Genomic DNA, 17,645 nt, shown 5'->3' on the forward strand with positions numbered 1-17,645 from the left:
AAGTAGCTGCGTACAGCTCCCAAAAGGCACTCACCTCTTTCCTCTTGTTTTCATTAGCTATTGGGTGCCCCTGGAGTCAGCCAGTGAGTTTGTGCTGTAGCCCACCTCTCGGTTTGGGGCTCAGAGTCTACATTTGCGTGACTGGCACATCTTGATGGTCCTTTGGGGAAGCCAGTGTAGTGTGAACAGGACTGGCCGAGGGTGTGCGTGGCCCCTCAGCTCCTCGCCAGAACACACGTTCTGAAAGTAGGCTAGACTGGGGAGATGTGGGAGACCCCCGATCGGTTCCTTGGGTCTCGGGTCAGCAGAAGAGCCTGGCGTCCCCAGACAGCACGTCCCTGACACAGCTTTTCTTGTCCCGTCCCGTCCCACTTCACCCCACCCCTGCACAGCCCAGAACACGCGGAGCCGGAGGTCCAGGTGGTGCCCGGGTCGGGCCAGATCATCTTCCTGCCCTTCACCTGCATCGGCTACACCGCCACCCACCAGGACTTCCTCCAGCGCCTGAGCACGCTCATCCGACAGGCCATCGAGCGGCAGCTGCCGGCCTGGATCGAGGCCGCCCACCAGCGAGAGGGCCTGGGCGAGGAGGAGGAGGAGGACGCGGAGGAGGAGGAGGGGGAGGAGGAGGAAGAGGAAGAGGAGGAAGAAGAGGAGGAGGAGGAGGACGTGGCCGAGAACCGCTACTTCGAGATGGGACCCCCGGACGCGGACGAGGACGACGGAGGCCCCGGAGAAGAGGAGGAGGAGGAGGAGGAGGAGCGCCTGGCGCTGGCGTGGGCGCTGGGGGCCGACGAGGCCGCGCTGCCGGGGCGCATCCGCATCCTCCAGGCGCTGTGGTGCTTCGTGGTGCACGCGCAGGGCGGCCTCCGCCTCCGCCAGTTCGCCGCCTGCCTGGTGCTCACCGACGTGGGCGTGGCGGTCTTCGAGGTCCCGCCGCAGTCGCGCGTCCCGGTCCCGGCGGCGCCGCGCTTCGTGTCGTGCGTCCCGCTCGGCGAGCTCGGCGAGCCGGGCTTCCTGGTGCCCGAGCTGTGCCTGGCGCTCCGGGCGCGGCGCGGCGACCGCGCGCTCTTCGCCCTGGCCGACGCCGCCGCCCTGCGCGCCTTCCACGCCGCCCTGCGCGCCCGCCTCGCCCCGCGGCCCCGGCGCGCCGCCCCGCTCGGCGGCCCGCGGCTCTACGGCGCCCACGCCAGCCTGCACGACTTCCTGCGCCAGCTGCTCGCCGGCGCCAAGGCGGCGGGCGGCGGCCAGGAGCGCAGCCTCGGCTGCTTCCCCGTCTGCCTCGTCGACGGTGACGCGCGCGCGGCGACATCGCACATGGAGTGGGCCACCTGCGCCCTGTGCTCGGCCGTCCCGGCGGCCGCCGCGCCCCGCTGGCTGCTGCTCACGGCCCGGCACCTCCACGTCCTCAAGGCCGACTTCGCCCCCCGCGGCCGCCCCCGCGACCGCTTCCAGCTCAGCCGCGCGCCCCTGGCCGCCGTGCTGCTGGACCCCGCGCACGGCGCCGCCCAGCCAAGGGGCGCCTTCGCCGACGGCCACGCGCTCGAGCTGCTCGTGGGCTACCGCTTCGTCACGGCCGTCTTCGTGCTGCCGCACGACAAGTTCCACTTCCTGCGCGTCTACGGCCAGCTGCGGGCCTCGCTGCGGGACCTCAAGACCGTGGTCATCGCCAAGCGCCCCGCCGCGGACGAGCGTCCTGCCCAGGCCAGGGCCAGGTGAGACCCAGTAGCCGCAGACCCCCGACGCCTGGCGGGCCTGGCCGCAGGCAGGCTGCCCCGTTTCCTGCAGGTTCGGCTCAGGGAGCCCAGGCCCTGTCCACTCTGCCCCAGCCGAGTCCGAGCTCGGGGTCCTGTGACACCTGCCCCCTCGAGGGGTGATTGCCCTTTTGAGGAAAGTCTCGGCGGCTGTACCTCCCGTCCAAAGCAAAAGCAAACCGTTGCGAACTGGGTACAGCACCTTAGGACGTTGGTGTTCTTTGGGGGAAGACGGGTCTGGAGTGGGAGAAGGGCTCTGCGCCCCTCTTGCGGCCCCCGCACTCTGAGCTGTGCTTCCTCTGGTTCCCTCCCAGGTCTCTTTCTGAACCCACTATCGCCCAGTGTTGGGATGACTCGGCAGTGCTCGGGATCCATTTGGTACCAGGCCTGCATGTGCAGCCTGAACCGCAGCCCTAGGATCAGGGTCCCCTCCCCGTTCTGGAGAGCCTGTCTTGACCCCAATCTGTACCAAGGACAGATGTTCCTCCAACCCAGCCCCAACCCCAACCTCTGCCCCCAGAGGGGCTCCATTCCCCTGCTGAGTTGGCGACTCCTCGGGCAGTAGTGCCAGGCCCTCCGCGTATTGACACCCTGATACCCCCAGGCATTGGTGCCACATGGGGGGGGGGTCCCTGCAGCCTTCCCCATTTCACTACTCTGGTGTAGAGACTCGAGGGGTTGAGACCTTGTTTCTATCTTCCTGCACCCCAAAACCTATACATGCAGCTCATCATGGGAACTATGTTCATAAAGTGGGTTGCCCTGCTTCCCCCCTCTCCCGCAAGCACATCTCAACCCCAGGACAGCGAAGAAGATACACCTAGAGGTGTTGGGGTATCATACTCAGTACAAGATGAGACCCCGGATGCTTTTACAAGTTAGACTATCCAGTTGAGAGCGGCAGGTCCAAAAGAGACCCCCTTTGGCTCGGGGAAGGACTTCTCATTCCTGAGGACCAACTGATGGGCAGGAGGAACTTTGGTTCTGTGGCTTCGACTGGCTCCTGGTCTAGCCTTGCTCTGTACTAGACTCCAGGAAAGCCCATCTGGTCTCCCTGCCTCTTCCCAGAATGAGTTCTTAATTCAGGGGGCCTCTGTCTGCCAGAGGGCCAGTCCCCAGAAAGGGCCTGACCTCTTTGGCTGTCCCATCCTTCTTGAGAGCCAGTGATGAAATCTGGGGGAACCAGAGAGGGTGTGTGTCTGCTATAAACGATCCCTGATTCTCAGCCGTTCTGCTTTGGTATTAACACATTAATATATAGGGTTTTTTTTTGGCGGGGGTGGGGGGTGGGGTTGATTGTGCAGCAATGACCAGCAACTCCAGGAGGTGCCAGCAGAAGTGCCAGCTCCAGTCCCAGCAGAGAAGCTTGTCCCAGCCCCGGCTGAGACCTTGGCACCAGCTGATACCCCAGTGGAGACCCCAGGTGCAGAGGAGACATTGGCAGAGGCCCCCACCCAGTACCCAAGTCAGCATCTGGTCCAGAGCATCTCAGAGGAGAACCAGATGCCGTCACACCTGCCAGCCTGCCCTTCACTGCGCCACATCGCCAGCCTGCAGGGCAGAGCCATCGTTGAGCTGTTCCACAGCAGTATCGCTGAGGTAGGGCAGGGCTGAATTTGAGGCGTCACTCTTCTTTTGTTTTTGTTTTTGCTTTTGTTTTAACTTTCTCGATTGATTGGTGTTTGGGCCACACCTGGCGGTGAAGGCGCTCAGGTGTTTATTCCTGGCTCTGCACTCAGAAATTGCTCCTGGCAGGCGTGGGGGACCGTATGGGATGCCGGGAATCAAACTGGGTCCCTCCCAGATCCGCCACATGCAAGGCAAACGCCCTACCGCTGTGCTATCTCTCCATGCCCTCCCCTCCACCCCCCGTCACTCTTGACTCCTTCCTGTCCTCTTGTCCATAAGCCTGTTGTCCCCTGCAGTGTAGTGAAGGGCTCACGTCTCCATGCACGTAAGCCCACATACAGCCCCTCTGTGCAGGTGGAGAACGAGGAGCTGAGGCACCTCACTTGGTCCTCCGTGGTGTTCTACCAAACCCCAGGGCTGGAGGTCACCGCCTGCGTGCTGCTCTCCACCAAGGCCGTGTACTTTGTACTGCATGACGGCCTCCGCCACTACTTCTCAGAGCCACTACAGGGTAAGCCCCAGCAGCGAACTGGGGCCAGGGAATCTCGTTTGTCTGAGCAAGTGAGGGAGGAGGAGTACCAGCTCTCTGCGCCTGGGCCTCTTGAAGTGATCCCTCACTCAGCAAATGATGACGGGGGAGTGGGATCTGTGGACATCTGGGGCCCAACACCACTCCGTGACAGCACAGACCTAAGAGTGACCCCAGGCCTAGTGAGCAGTGTTGGCGAGGCCTCGCCAGCTGACTGCGGGGACCCGTTCCTATGAGGCACAGCTGCGTGCTTGGGACCACGGTGTCCCCTGACGCAGCCACTATCACACTCAACTCCCTTTCTGTCCCTTCATAGATTTCTGGCATCAGAAAAACACCGATTACAACAATAGTCCCTTCCACATCTCCCAGTGCTTCGTTTTGAAGCTCAGCGACTTGCAGGCAGTCAATGTCGGCCTTTTTGACCAGTATTTCCGGCTGACAGGTGAGTGGCCCTCTTTGCCTCCTCGTCTTGTTTTAGGTGATGACAGTCATCTCCAGTGTGTCAGCACCCCCAAGCTATGTATGGGTGCGTTATCGCAGGCGGAATTCTCTCTGCTCTGAGCCAGTTCCCCAGGGTGGAGGAAGCTGCTTCAGGAACTGCTGAGAGTGCAGCTCTGGGCCCATGGGGTGGGGGGTGGCGGGGAACAGCGGTGTGGGGGGGACAGCAGTGCCGGGCAGGCCGGGTGGGACCTGGGATCGCGGCAGGATGTCTCTGACTCATCTCTTCCTGATGAGAGACAGCTAAGCTCTTTGCCTACTGCCTCTCTGTCCCTTTCAAAAAAGTGTCACAGCCCTTCCGGACTGTCCTCTCAGGCTTGTCCCCTCAGGCTATGCTGCTGTCCCGTGTGGCATGCCCAGGCCCTGGCTCTTCAGGTTCAGGCTGACCACAGGCGGCTCCGGAGGGGATGGTGTGGGGTCAGGGGGTGGCCCTCAGCTTGCCACTGACCAGCGCCTTCCACTACAGGCACCTCCCCAGCTCAAGTGGTCACCTGCCTGACTCGCGACAGCTACCTGACCCACTGTTTCCTCCAGCACCTCATGACTGTGCTCTCCTCACTGGAACGCACGCCCTCGCCCGAGCCTGTGGACAAGGACTTCTACTCGGAATTTGGGAATAAGACCACAGGTACCCTGGCCCAGCTCGGGCTGCTCCTCTCCCGTAGACCTGGAGCCTCTCCATGTCTCTCTCTCTTTTTATTCTGGTGCCTCTCGGGACGGTTTTCCCTAGCGAGGCCCCCCATCAGCCATCTCTTGGCCAGCTGGCAGGTGATCACAAGTGTCTGCGCTGGCCAGCACGTTCCTGTCTGGCACACACTCTCCAGCAGCTTCTGCCAACTATGTGGGTGGCAGGAGCTGCAGGCATGCCTTGCCGCCCCCGTGCAGGCCACACTCAAGCCCTGGCTGGTGTCTCTCTCTCTCCCTTTGTGCAGGAAAGATGGAGAACTATGAGCTCATCCACTCGAGCCGGGTCAAGTTCACCTACCCCAGTGAAGAGGAGGTCGGCGACCTGACATTCTCTGTGGCCCAGAGGACGGCCGAACCGGGGAAGGCACCTGCCCTCAGCATCCTTCTATACCTGCAGGCCTTCCAGGTGGGCACCCCGCCTTCCGGGCGCAGCCGAAGCATGCTGCGCCCCAAAACACTCCTGCTCACCAGCACCGAGATCTTCCTCCTGGACGAGGACTTTGTCCACTACCCACTGCCCGAGTTTGCCAAAGAGCCCCCACAGAGGGACCGCTACCGCCTGGACGACGGCCGCCGCGTCCGGGACCTGGACCGTGTTCTCATGGGCTACCAGCCCTACCCACAGGCGCTCACCCTCGTTTTCGACGATGTGCAGGGTCATGACCTCATGGGCAGTGTCACCCTGGACCACTTTGGGGAGGCGCCGGGTGGTCCAGCCCGCGTCAGCCAGGGCCGGGAGGTCCAATGGCAGGTGTTCGTCCCCAGTGCTGAGAGCCGAGAGAAGCTCATCTCGCTGCTGGCCCGTCAGTGGGAGGCCCTGTGTGGCCGAGAGCTACCCGTGGAGCTCACTGGCTAAGCTGCTGCCCCCAAGTCCCCCACCGCATCTCGCCTGGTCCACACAGGGCAGGGCGGGACGCAGACTTTCTTTTCAGTGTTTTGCCCCTTTGGTTCCTCCATTTGACTATGAACATGTGTTGAGTTACTGCTCCCCGATGCTGGATGTGCCCCCCGCAGGCCCCTCCAGGCTGTGCTTGTCCACAGCCCCCGGGGCTCTGCCACCAGCCCCACCAGTGTCTTCTGTTACGGAACTGTTGTTGACACGTGGCTCTATGGGTCTTGTTTACTTTGACTGTTTCCTGAACCGTCTCAGTCTTGTTGCTGTTACTGTCGTCGTCGTGGTTATTTGCTGCTAATCATGAAGCTGGTAGCAAAATGCACATTGCAAGGTCCTGCCCTGTGCACTTTTCCAAAGTGGAGGCCTCTCCTGGTCCAGACAAGTGGGAGAGCTTTATGGGGTGGGTGTCTGTGCCCCATGCCTTGGGCTTGAGACATACAGGGGCAGCGGACCTAGCGCTGCCAGTGCCTACCAGGGCTCTGTTGCCTATTTTCTCTATACCAATAAACCAGAGTTTGACACAGGCTGGGGCTTTCATTTTAAAGGTCGTGGGGTCCCTGAAGGAAATAAGAGGTGCAGGAAAATGGAGAAAGGGAGGAGGGTAAGGAGGGCCAAGAAGGCTTCTTCCAGGACAGGTGCTGGTTCGGTGACAGACACTGATTACAGGGCAATGTGAGGGCCTTGGCCACGCCTTGAGCACAGCTGTCACTCTGCTCAGTGTCTCCAGAAGCAGCAGAATATTGGGTCTGTTACTCTTTGGGTTCTCTGGGACTTAATCTGTGGTACACCTGGCCCACAGAGTCCCCAGACCTTTGGGGCTTCTCTGGGCCAGGCAGAGCTAGGAGAGATAGAGGGGGTGACCAGCCCATCCCCTAGGCCTCTGCTTCCATCAGTGCCATGAGTAGGATTCCTGCCAGGCAGGCCACCACCTATGAGGTGAGGGAAGAGTCACGCCCCTGTAGGTCCCCACATTGGAAAATGTTTTGCGTTTTGTGTTACAAACAACAGCGTTCAGGGGCTGTCTCTGGCAATGACTAGGGGACCATGTGGTGCTGGGAATTAAACCCTGGCCTCTAGCAGCATGCATGTATATTCTCTCTCTCTCTCTCTCTCTCTCTCTCTCTCTCTCTCTCTCTCTCTCTCTCTCTCTCTCTTTCTCTCTCTCTCTCTCTCTCTCTCTCTCTCACACACACACACACACACACACATCACACACACACGCTCACACACACACTCTCTTTTTCTTTTGGTTTTGGACCACATCCAGGGCTTACTCCTGACTGCTCATTGGTCACTCCTGGTGATGTTTACGGGACCATATGCATAGTCTAGGAAGGCTAAAAATCAGGATCACTCCATGTAAGGCACTTAAGTCCCTTGCCTTCACACTATCTCTATAGTTCCCTGAATTCTCTTTGAAACCCAGACATCACACATGCAAGGCAGGTGATCTACTTATCCCTGAGCCATATTCCCATACAGATCTCAGGCTAGTAGGAAGAGAAGGGGCCTTCCAAGAAGGGGTGATGGTATAGAGATTTCCTGTGCCCTGCCTGTTCCAAATGGCTACTGCCTTCTTCATTTCAATGACAACATCTATGAGCAGGGTAGTGGCCTTTGTCAGCTATTTCACTAAGCCTAGGCCTGGTCCATAGGGTATACCACCTGTGCTGCAGACTGCATTCCCCCATAGAACTGTAGTGGTCACCCTAGCCTGGTCCTTGAAAACTGGACAGGGATAGAGGGGGAAGCTGGGCTCGAAGAGCAGTTAGTAAACTTGGCATTGGACCTATTTGCAACCAAATGACTTAAGACCAGCTACTCAGCCTCCTGAGTCAAATTATCCTACCAGCAATGGATAGTAGAGGTCATCACCTCCATATATCCTTCGTTCCATCCCAAATCTGTGTTGAGGGACTGGTGAGATAGTCCAGTGGGTAAAGCACTTGTCTTGGTCATGATCAGCCCGGTTTGTTCTCTGGCACCAGGTTCCCCAAACCTCACAGGAGTGATCCCTGAGCACTGCCATGACCCCCAAACCAAGAATGTTTTGGGCATCTATCTATTCTATAACCAGCCACTGTCCCACAGCTGGCACGCCAGCAGCAGGGAACAGAAATGAAACCAGTGTCAGCTGATGGCAGTACTTACCAGACGAGAGCTGACAGTATTTGCGCTGAGCCTGGACACTGGGTGGCCTGAGATAGGTTCTGGACAGTGGCAGTTTTAAGGGGGGTCTGTCTGGGAACATGCCAAAGCAGCATGGGTGAGGGGCACAGAGTGGGTGCATGCGGTGGGCTGGCATGGTGAAAGGCAGAAGTGGAGATGAGCATGGGGTGTAAGGCTGAGTTAGGAGAAGAAGGGCACTGCAGCAGTGAGAGGAGGTTCCGGAACTGGGGGTGAATGAGGGTGTGAAGGTAGAGTCCACAGGACCAGCAGGGGGTGGCTAGCAGCTGAGAAGACACTGGCTGTCCTCCAAGCAGAGCCTGGCAAGAATAGGATCCTGGGAGTGCCCTCAGCTCCGGAATGCTCCAGGTAAACAGCTCTGACTTGAGTGTACCAGAATTCCCAGAACCTCTGAGACTGAAAGAATGACCTGGGCCGGAGCAATAGCACAGCTGTAAGGCGTAAGACGTTTGCCTTGCACTTGGCCAACATAGGAAGGACCCCAGTTCGAATCCCAGCATCCTATATGGTCCCCCGAGCCTGCCAGGAGCGACTTCGGAGCGCAGAGCCAGGAGTAAACCCTGAGCACCACTGGGTGTGCCCCCCCCCCCAAAAAAAAACAACAGAACAAACAAAACAAATGAAAACTAAAGTAAACCCAGTGGGCTGGAGAGAGTATAGTGGCTAAGATGTTTTTCTTTCATGTGACCAACCTTGGTTCAATTCCTAGTATCTCATATGATTCCCCCCCTCCAGCCCTCCAGGAAGTGATCAGGAATAAGACTTGAGCACGTCAGTGGTAGCCCAAAAGCCAAAACAACTAAAAAAATAAATAAAACATCCAGAGTCTCAAAACCGAATGGGACTGACTGGATGAGTGAGAGAGGGCCGAGTTAAGGCTGTCCCACCTCCAGAACTACCTCTGAATGAGATGAATGACTGGTTGCAGACATGCTTTCTGTTTGTTTGTTTGTTTGTTTGTTGGGGGACCACATCTGGTGCTCAGAAACTTTTTTTTTTCCAGAACCTATTTTTGCCTCTGGCCTCAGAAATACTTCCGTGGGTGGGGCTGAAGGACTCACCTAAGGGATGCTGAGGATGGACTTGTGTGTGCAAGCCAAGCTCCCTTCCCAAACCTCCCTTTGCAACCTCAGTGGAACTGGGCCCCCAGGTGGGCTCTGTGGGTGGGGGAGACGGAGCCTGAGAGCCCAGAAGAGGGTCCCTGGCCAGGGAAACCCCCAGCAGGGCCCGGGTCACCCACATGGGGGTCAACACCACCACCTTCCCTTCCGCCTGCAGACCGCTGATAGGCAGAAGGAAATCCTGGCGGGTTCCTGTGGGGGTGAACTGGCGGGGCCTCCGGTCTGCTTTTAAAGCAACTGCACGCCCCGTCCCGCCTGCCTGCGCTGTGCCTGCCTCTCGGGGCCGGTTCCCCACACGGGCCCTCTCTACCCTGGACACTGCGCCTGGCAGCCACCGGCCATGCCGGGCAGTTGGGGCCTCTCGCTCTGCGTCCTCGCCTTCTGCCTGGCAGGCCCCAGCTTTGTCAGGAGCCAGAAGGTGAGTGTGGCCAGATTAGGGAGGGATGAGGAGACCCAGCATTTACACAAATTGGATTCGACTCTGGGGACTGGCATTGTACGAGCTATACCCGAGTACCAGCTGGCCTAGACCTGTCTTGGTTACCTCGAGTGGTGGCAAGGTACCCACCTTTAACTGCTCAGTGGCGAGCCACATAGTGTGGATAGCTGCCCTGGGGTCTTCCGGCCTAAGATTGAGGGGGCCAGAGTCCATTCTCCCTTCCCTGCCCAGATGAGAATCTGGCGCTCCTGGGGTTCTCGGCCTCTGATCGTCCCAGGTTTCTCAGCGCCAGGCTCAGATTTATGTTGAACCTGTGTACTGGGCCTGGGACACGAGTGCCACTGGGTATTTGGAGACAGACCACAATAGCACTGGGCACAGCCAGCACTCGGCCCTGAATCTCCCAAATCCCTTAACGCTGGGTCTAACGAGGGAACTAAGACCCTGGGGGGAGGAGGAGATGGTCAGGCTTTGTGGGAGGGGCAGACAGGAACCCGATTTGAGGTAGCTGTGGGGGGCTGTGAATCTTGCCCTTTCCTTGCCATAATTGCGGAGCCTGACTCACCGGTCTGGAGGCTGCCTCTCTTCGGGACCATGGCTGTCCCCTTTCCTGCCCCCTCACAGAACTGGGACCAGGAGCCCTACTCCTCTCCCACAAGGTGAAAAGGAGTGATGGGGGGTGTCTCCGTTGGCAAAGCTGACAGTTTTCAGTCCGTGCTGAGCCCTGAAGGTGGGGCCCACACTTTCCTCTTTTCTCACGTGTATGCATAAAATAATTATTTCACCGGCTTCGCCACCTCCTTGTGTTCTGGGGGTTGGAAGGAGCATTTGACTGATTTTCTCTTATCTGAATCCAATGGCTCCGACCACCTCCATCTTTTTGGGGCCTGAGATGCAGCGCTGATCAGAGAAGGGATCTAGGCTTCTTGGCCTGTGGACAGGTAGCCCGACCCACCTCCTCAGCCCTTTGCCTTCCCTGGGCCTCAAAGTATTTTAGCAAGTGGGCTCTGTGGGGCCACACAGCCAGCAAGGGAAAGCCACAGGTCTCACAGCTGTGAACGGCTATGAAGCCCGGGAAGGCTTCCTAGAGGTGAGCCCTTACCCACTGCCCTTACCCTTACCCCAGAGCCTCCCCATGTACTAGGCATGTGATGGAAGTTTAAAGGCAGAGGGGATCGGGCCAGAGTGGTAGCAGCTGACGGGTTTGATCCCCGACAGGCATCCCATATGATCCTCCAAGCTAGGAGCTATTTCTGAGCGCAGAGCCAGGAGTAACCCCCGAACATCACGGGGTTTGGGCCCCCCTCCAAAAAATAAGACCAAAAAAATAAATAAAGGCAGACGGACCTTGGCCCCTTTCAGCACCTGCTCTGACCTAAAGCAGGAAGAAATGGGTGGAGGAGTGTAACCTCCATTCCTGAGAGTTTGTGTATGTTCTGGGATCTCCCTCCACCTAGATCCCCACCTATGCTTTGGGGGATTTCTTCTACCTTTTCTCACAGGAAAATAGTCCCTTCGTTTCCTCAGTAGCTGTGTGAGAGGGAAAGGTTATGAAATCAATGCCAGAGTTAGACAGGGAGGCAGACAGGGGGCCGCGGCACCTCTGGGTCAAGGGGTCCTGAGGAGTCTGTGAAGGAGGAATTAGATGCAACGCTCTTAGGCCTGAGTGATAGCACAGCAGTAGGACATTTGCCTTGCATGTGGCAGACCTGGGACGGACCTGGGTTCGATCCCTGGCATCCCATAGGGTCCCACGAGATCCCAGGAGCGATTTCTGAGCACAGAGCCAGGAGGAACCCCTGAGCACCGCCAGGTGTGACCCAAAAACCAAAAAAAGAAATAAAGAATAATAAAAAAATAAATAAAATAGATGCAGCACTCAGCCAGGATTCCGCTTTCTGGAAGGCAGGGGACATTGGGGCCTGGCTGCCTGTCACTGTTTCACATACTCATACTCACAGCCACAGCAGCCTGTCCGCCCACTCACCTGCTCCACTGAGCAAGCGAGCATCAGCGCCTCTAGCCCTAAAATCCTATCCCAGAACTGTCCCAGGAGTTCCTCTCACAGCTGGCCCACAGGCCCCAGGTGGCCGCTGTGCCCTGCTGGCCAGGTGGCGCTCAAGGGAGCCCAACTCCCGCTGGTACCTTTAGCCCTGAGCCAGCAGCGCTCCCACCACAAATTTCCCAACTTCCTAGAGGCTCCTTGGCTCAGCAAAGACAGAGGAGCAGGGCAGAGAACAAATGCGACCGCAACACCCAGCACCAAGCAGCCTGGAGCTGAGGCCAGGCAAAGCGACTTCCCTCTTTGCAGACCGCAGAAAGTCTTGAGCAGAAAAGAGCAAATCACAGCAGAGTTGTGCCAGGCCCCCGTGCTCAGCCGAAGACAGGGCTGGGCACTGTTCTTCTTACCTCTCGCTTTGAGGGGTACAGCTGCAGTCTGTGCTTGGAAAGAGATGTTCTGGGAGCCTTCTCTCCTGAACACACTGTGTTTAGCAGCTTTCGAAAGCAAACAGCTTAGCTTGTCCGAGAGCCCCCAACAAAGCCACTCTCTCCCATCCGTATTTGTTCTCCCACTTGGAAGCAGGACCAGGGTCTTCCCCATTCCTGGGGAGACCCCGAGTGACAGCCTTGTCATAGAAAGGTGCCTGACTACATGGAGAGCTTAGGGGATAGCAGCAAACAGGCTCCAGGCAATGGGACTTCTTTGGTGTTAAGCAGTGCCAAGGGTCAAACTCAGGGCTTTGTGCATGCAAAGCCCACACTCGCCTGTTCCTCCCAGATCTTCATTTATAGTATTTATTTATTTTTGGGTTCGGGTCACACCCGGGAGTGCTCAGGGGTTACTCCTGGTTCTGCACTCAGAAATCACTCCTGGGGGGCTGGAGAGATAGCATGGAGGTAAGGCATTTGCCTTTCATGCAGAAGGTCATCGGTTCGAATCCCAGTATCCCATATGGTCCCCTGTGCCTGCCAGGAGCAATTTCTGAGCATGGAGCCAGGAATAACCCCTGAGCACTTCCGGGTGTGACCCAAAAACCAAAAAAAAAAAAAAAAAATCACTCCTGGAGGGGCCGGTGAGGTGGCGCTAGAGGTAAGGTGTCTGCCTTGCAAGCGCTAGCCAAGGAAGGACCCGGTTCGATCCCCCGGCGTCTCATATGGTCCCCCCAAGCCAGGGGCAATTTCTGAGCACTTAGCCAGGAGTAACCCCTGAACATCAAACCGGTGTGGCCGAAAAACCAAAAAAAAAAAAAAAAAAGAAAAAGAAATCACTCCTGGCAGGCACAAGATGCCAGAATTCGAACAAGACAAACCGCCCTACTGCTGTGCTATCACTCCGGCAGTATTTGTCATTTTATTTATTTATTTTTGGGTTTTTTTGGGGGGGTCACACCCGGTAGCGCTCAGGGGTCACTCCTGGCTTCATGCTCAGAAATTGATCCTGGCAGACTCAGGGGACCTTATGGGATGCCAGGACTCGAACCGATGACCTTCTGCATGAAAGGCAAACGCCTTACCTCCATGCTACTTCTCCGGCCCCTGTTATTTATTTTATTTTATTTTATTTTGGTTTTTGAGCCACACCCATTTGACGCTCAGGAGTTACTCCTGGCTATGCGCTCAGAAATCGCTCCTGGCTTGGGGGGACCATATGGGACGCCAGGGGATCGAACCTCGGTCCGTCCTACGCTAGCGCTTGCAAGGCAGACACCTTTCCTCTAGTACCACCTTCCTGCCCCCCCCCCCGTTATTTATTTTTATGCTTTTTTTTTTCAGGGGTGCCAAACCTGGCAGTTCTTAGGACATATCCCTAGCTCTGTGTTCAAAGATCACTCATGGCATTGCTCGGGGGATTATATAAGGTGCCCAGAATCAGGTCGGCCACATGCTGGGCAAGCATCTTTTTCCCACTGTACATTCTCTCCTACTTTTTTATTGTTGTTGTTTGGGCCACAGCGGGTGGTGCTCAGGGGTTACTACTAGCTCTGCACTCAGAAATCACTCCTGGCAGGCTCAGGGATGCTGAGGATCGAACCCAGGTCCCTCCTGAATCTGCCACAGCCAAGGCAAACGCCCTACTGCTGTGCTATTGCTCCAGCTCCACCCCTCCTTATTTTCTTTGGGGGGGTGCCACACCCTGTGATGCTCAGGGGTTACTCCTGGATATGTGCTCAGAAGTCGTTCCTGGCTTGGGGGACCATAGGGGACGCCAAGGGATTGAACCGTGGTCCGTCCTAGGCTAGCGCTGGCAAGGAAGACACCTTACCTCTAGCGCCACCGCGCCAGCCCCACCCCTTCTTATTTTTAAATGGGAGAAAGAATGAAGACACTTGCAGGTTCTGGCCCCTGGTGGCAGCTTGTTCACAGCCACCTTCTGGGATTCCTCTTTCGAAATGGACTGGAACAAAGTGATTTGTCATCGTAGCCTCCTGGAGGTAAAGACTGAGGCTGCAGGGTTACGGTCAGGGACTTGGGCATGTACTGCTCGTGACAAGCTATGACAGGGCCCCACAGGCTTACCAAAGAGTCAATTTGGAAAGGGGATCTAAGGGTACCCAAGGGGCTGGAGCAGTGGTGCAAGCCGTGGGGTGTTTGCCTTGCATGCGCTAACAGATCACTGTTTGATCCTTGGCATCCCATATGGTCCCCCAAGTCAGGAGCGATTTCTGAGCGCAGACCAGAAATAACCCCTGAGCATCACCAGGTGTGGCCCAAAAACAAACAAACAAAAAAGGGCAGGGAGGACCCAAGACCTGAGAGGGCCCATGAGGACAGGGCCTGATGTAGGCCTGACTCAGAGACCCCCCATAATGGGGGGGTTAAAGGGTCCAGGCCTGACTCCGAGACCCATGCAACCAGGCACAGTCCAAGCGCTGCGATGTGAAGACCAAGCTTGTCACCCACACACCCTGTACCGCGTGTCCTGCCATCAAGAAGCGGGTGTGTCCGCCTGGTTGGATCCGACAGTTCCCACTGAAGATCTCCCAGGATTGCAGGTGCAAAACCCCAGCCCCTTCCCGCTGGGGTTCAGTGGGGGTCTGGAGAGTGAGGACCAGGCGTCTCTCATCTGTCAGCCCCTCAGGGACAAGGCAGCGTGAGGGCTGTCAGTGGCTATTCGGTCAGACCTTGTGTTGGCCCGAGATCATGAGTGGGGGACCGACTGAGGGACCCTTCCCAGCGCTCTGCCTCTCCTCTGCTTACAGCTATGAAGTGCAACTGGGGGATGGGCTGGTGACCATGAGTGGCTGCAGCATGGAGTGCTGGAAGGACATGGTACAGAAGGCCTGCTGCCCCGGCTACTGGGGGTCCCAGTGCTACGGTATGGGGGTCCCAGGGCTATGGTATGGGGAGTCTTGTCTTGCTTCTTACAGCCCAGGACCCCCTGTAGTGCCACCTCTACTAAGTGTTTTTGTTTATTTTTTGTTTGTTTTGGGGCCACACCAGGTGGCACTCAGGGGTCACCCCTGGTTCTGGGCTCAAAAATCACTCCTGGGCCAGAGTGGTGGTGCAAGCAGTAGGGTGTTTGCCTTGCAGGCACTAACCTATGACAGACCTTGGTTTGATCCCCCTGTGTCCCATATGGTCCCCCCCAAGCAAGGAGTGATTTCTGAGCGCATAGCTAGGAGTAGCCCCTGAGTGTCACTGGGTGTGACCAAAAACAAAAACAAAAACAAAAGAATTCACTCCTGGCATGATCATATGGGGTGACAAGAATCAAACCTGGGGGCCCGGAGAGATAGCACAGCGGCATTTGCCTTGCAAACGGCTGATCCAGGACCAAAGGTGGTTGGTTCGAATCCCGGTGTCCCATATGGTCCCCCGTGCCTGCCAGGAGCTATTTCTGAGCAGACAGCCAGGAGTAACCCCTGAGCAATGCCGGGTGTGACCCAAAAACCAAAAAATAAATAAAATAAAAAAAAAAGAATCAAACCTGGGTCCGTCCCTGGTCGGCCGTGTTCAAGGCAAATGCTTTACCACTGTGCTATCTCCGGCCCCTCCTCTATTGAGTTGCTTATGAACCTTTCTGGTGGCTCTCCTGGGGGAAGAGGCTTAACCTGTGGCTCCCCAGAACTGCGGAGGTCAGGGGTTACTGAATGCTCTGCAGCAGAGCTGAGTCCTGGCGCTTCACAGACTGTCCCGGGGGTGCCAAGAACCCGTGCAACGGCCATGGGACCTGCCTGGATGGGCTAAACAGGAACGGAACCTGCATATGCCAGGTAAGGACCCTGTGGGCAGGGAGGGGCCACATAGGGGCCACGCTCACTCGGTGCACTCCCCTGCCAGGAAAACTTCGGGGGAACAGCCTGCCAAGAGTGCCGGGACCCCAACCACTTTGGGCCTGACTGCCAGTCAAGTGAGCATTGGCAGGCAGGGGGATGGGCTGGCAACCTGGGTGGGGTGGGACCAGGGTGGTGGAACCCAGACCTGCAGCCAGCTCTACCAGCCTCTCAGCCTCACACCCCCTTCCCAGGGACCTCCAAGACCTGGATATGCTCTTACTGAACCCCATTTTGGGTCAGTGCCTGGGTCCCACCACCCAGGGTCTGATGCCCTGAAGTCTCACTGATCCCTGCCCCTTTCCCAGAATGCAACTGTGTGCATGGAGTATGCAACCGTGGGCCACTGGGGGATGGCTCCTGCCGCTGCTCTGCTGGCTACACTGGACCCCACTGTGACCAAGGTCAGGGCACCACTTGGCCAGCCATGCGGGGCTCTAGCTATGTGGGAGGTTGTTTTCTTCCAGACAGGAGGGGAGGCCAGTGGGAGGAGGGGCTATTTGGGACCCCCAAGGTCCAAGAGGGGAGGCCTGGCCAGCATCACCAAGCACTGAAGGCATTTACCTTGGTTTCCCTTCAGTGTTACCTGTGTGCCGGGACCTGAACTGCCCCCAGAACTCGGAGTGTTCTGCCGAGTCCCCCTCCTGCAGCTGCCTGCCTGGTTATACCCAGGAAAAGACAGAATGCCAAGGTGAGTGGCCCTTTAGAAGGGATAGAGGCGGGGGTGAAAGAATGGGAGTAGGGGCTGGAGCAATAGCACAGCTGTAGGGCGTTTGTCTTGCTTGTGGCTGACCTGGGACAGATCTGGGTTCAATTTCTGGCATCCCACGTGGTTTCTGAAGCCTGCCAAGAGCAATTTCTGAGCACAGAGCCAGGAGTAACCCCTGAGTGCCACCTGATGTGGCCCAAATCCCAAAAAATGCAAGGAAGGAAGGGAGGGAGGAAGGAAGAAGGAGGTGGAGAAAGAAAGAAAGAAAGAAAGAAAGAAAGAAAGAAAGAAAGAAGGAAGGAAGGAAGGAAGGAAGGAAGGAAGGAAGGAAGGAAGGAAGGAAGGAAGGAAGGAAGGAAGGAAGGAAGGAAGGAAGGAAGGAAGGAAGGAAGGAAGGAAGGAAGGAAGGAAGGAAGAAGAAAGAAGAAAGAAAGAAAGAAAGAAAGAAAGAAAGAAAGAAAGAAAGAAAGAAAGAAAGAAAGAAAGAAAGAAAGAAAGAAAGAAAGAAAGAAAGAAAGAAAGAAAGAAAGAAAGAAAGAAAGAAAGAAAGAAGAAAAGAATTGGAAATGGTGGTGAGATGGCTGGGCTAGAGCACAAGCTCTGCATACAGGTTTTTGTTTATTTGTTTTGTTTTGAGTCACTCCCAGAGAAGGTCATAGGACTTTACGGGATGCCAGGAATCTAACCTGGAGTGGCCGGCCACATGCTGGGCAAGTGCCCTATCCACTGTCTCTCTCTCTGGCCCCAGACTTTGATCACCTGGTCCCTTGAGCACAGAATCAGGTGCAGCCAACCTATCAACAGAAGCATAAAGAGAAGCATAAAGAGAAGGAAGGGGAAAGGAGAGGGAAAGAGACTGTTCTTTTATTGGGGGGGGGCTACACTCAATAATGCTCAGGGGTTACTCCTGGCTCTGTGC

The 17,645-nt window shown here is 56.9% G+C and overlaps 2 protein-coding genes across 2 annotated transcripts in view; both read left to right on the plus strand.

Annotated features, from left to right (window-relative positions):
• The window catches only part of NISCH (nischarin), a 43,584-nt gene extending 37,065 nt beyond the window's left edge, over positions 1–6,519 (plus strand). The window contains exons 16-21 of the mRNA XM_049777459.1: positions 393–1,715; positions 3,059–3,353; positions 3,738–3,894; positions 4,229–4,357; positions 4,880–5,041; positions 5,346–6,519. Coding sequence (XP_049633416.1) covers positions 393–1,715; positions 3,059–3,353; positions 3,738–3,894; positions 4,229–4,357; positions 4,880–5,041; positions 5,346–5,956 — 2,677 coding nt within the window. The 3' untranslated portion in view covers positions 5,957–6,519. The remainder of the gene's footprint in view (positions 1–392; positions 1,716–3,058; positions 3,354–3,737; positions 3,895–4,228; positions 4,358–4,879; positions 5,042–5,345) is intronic.
• A 3,066-nt stretch (positions 6,520–9,585) lies between these two features.
• The window catches only part of STAB1 (stabilin 1), a 33,934-nt gene continuing 25,874 nt past the window's right edge, over positions 9,586–17,645 (plus strand). Inside the window, exons 1-7 of the mRNA XM_049777464.1 lie at positions 9,586–9,721; positions 14,600–14,736; positions 14,944–15,059; positions 15,872–15,957; positions 16,025–16,094; positions 16,326–16,421; positions 16,598–16,708. Of these exons, the coding sequence (XP_049633421.1) occupies positions 9,644–9,721; positions 14,600–14,736; positions 14,944–15,059; positions 15,872–15,957; positions 16,025–16,094; positions 16,326–16,421; positions 16,598–16,708 (694 nt within the window). The 5' untranslated portion in view covers positions 9,586–9,643. The remainder of the gene's footprint in view (positions 9,722–14,599; positions 14,737–14,943; positions 15,060–15,871; positions 15,958–16,024; positions 16,095–16,325; positions 16,422–16,597; positions 16,709–17,645) is intronic.

The sequence above is a fragment of the Suncus etruscus genome, chromosome 7 (assembly GCF_024139225.1).
Source record: "Suncus etruscus isolate mSunEtr1 chromosome 7, mSunEtr1.pri.cur, whole genome shotgun sequence".
Taxonomy (NCBI): domain Eukaryota; kingdom Metazoa; phylum Chordata; class Mammalia; order Eulipotyphla; family Soricidae; genus Suncus; species Suncus etruscus.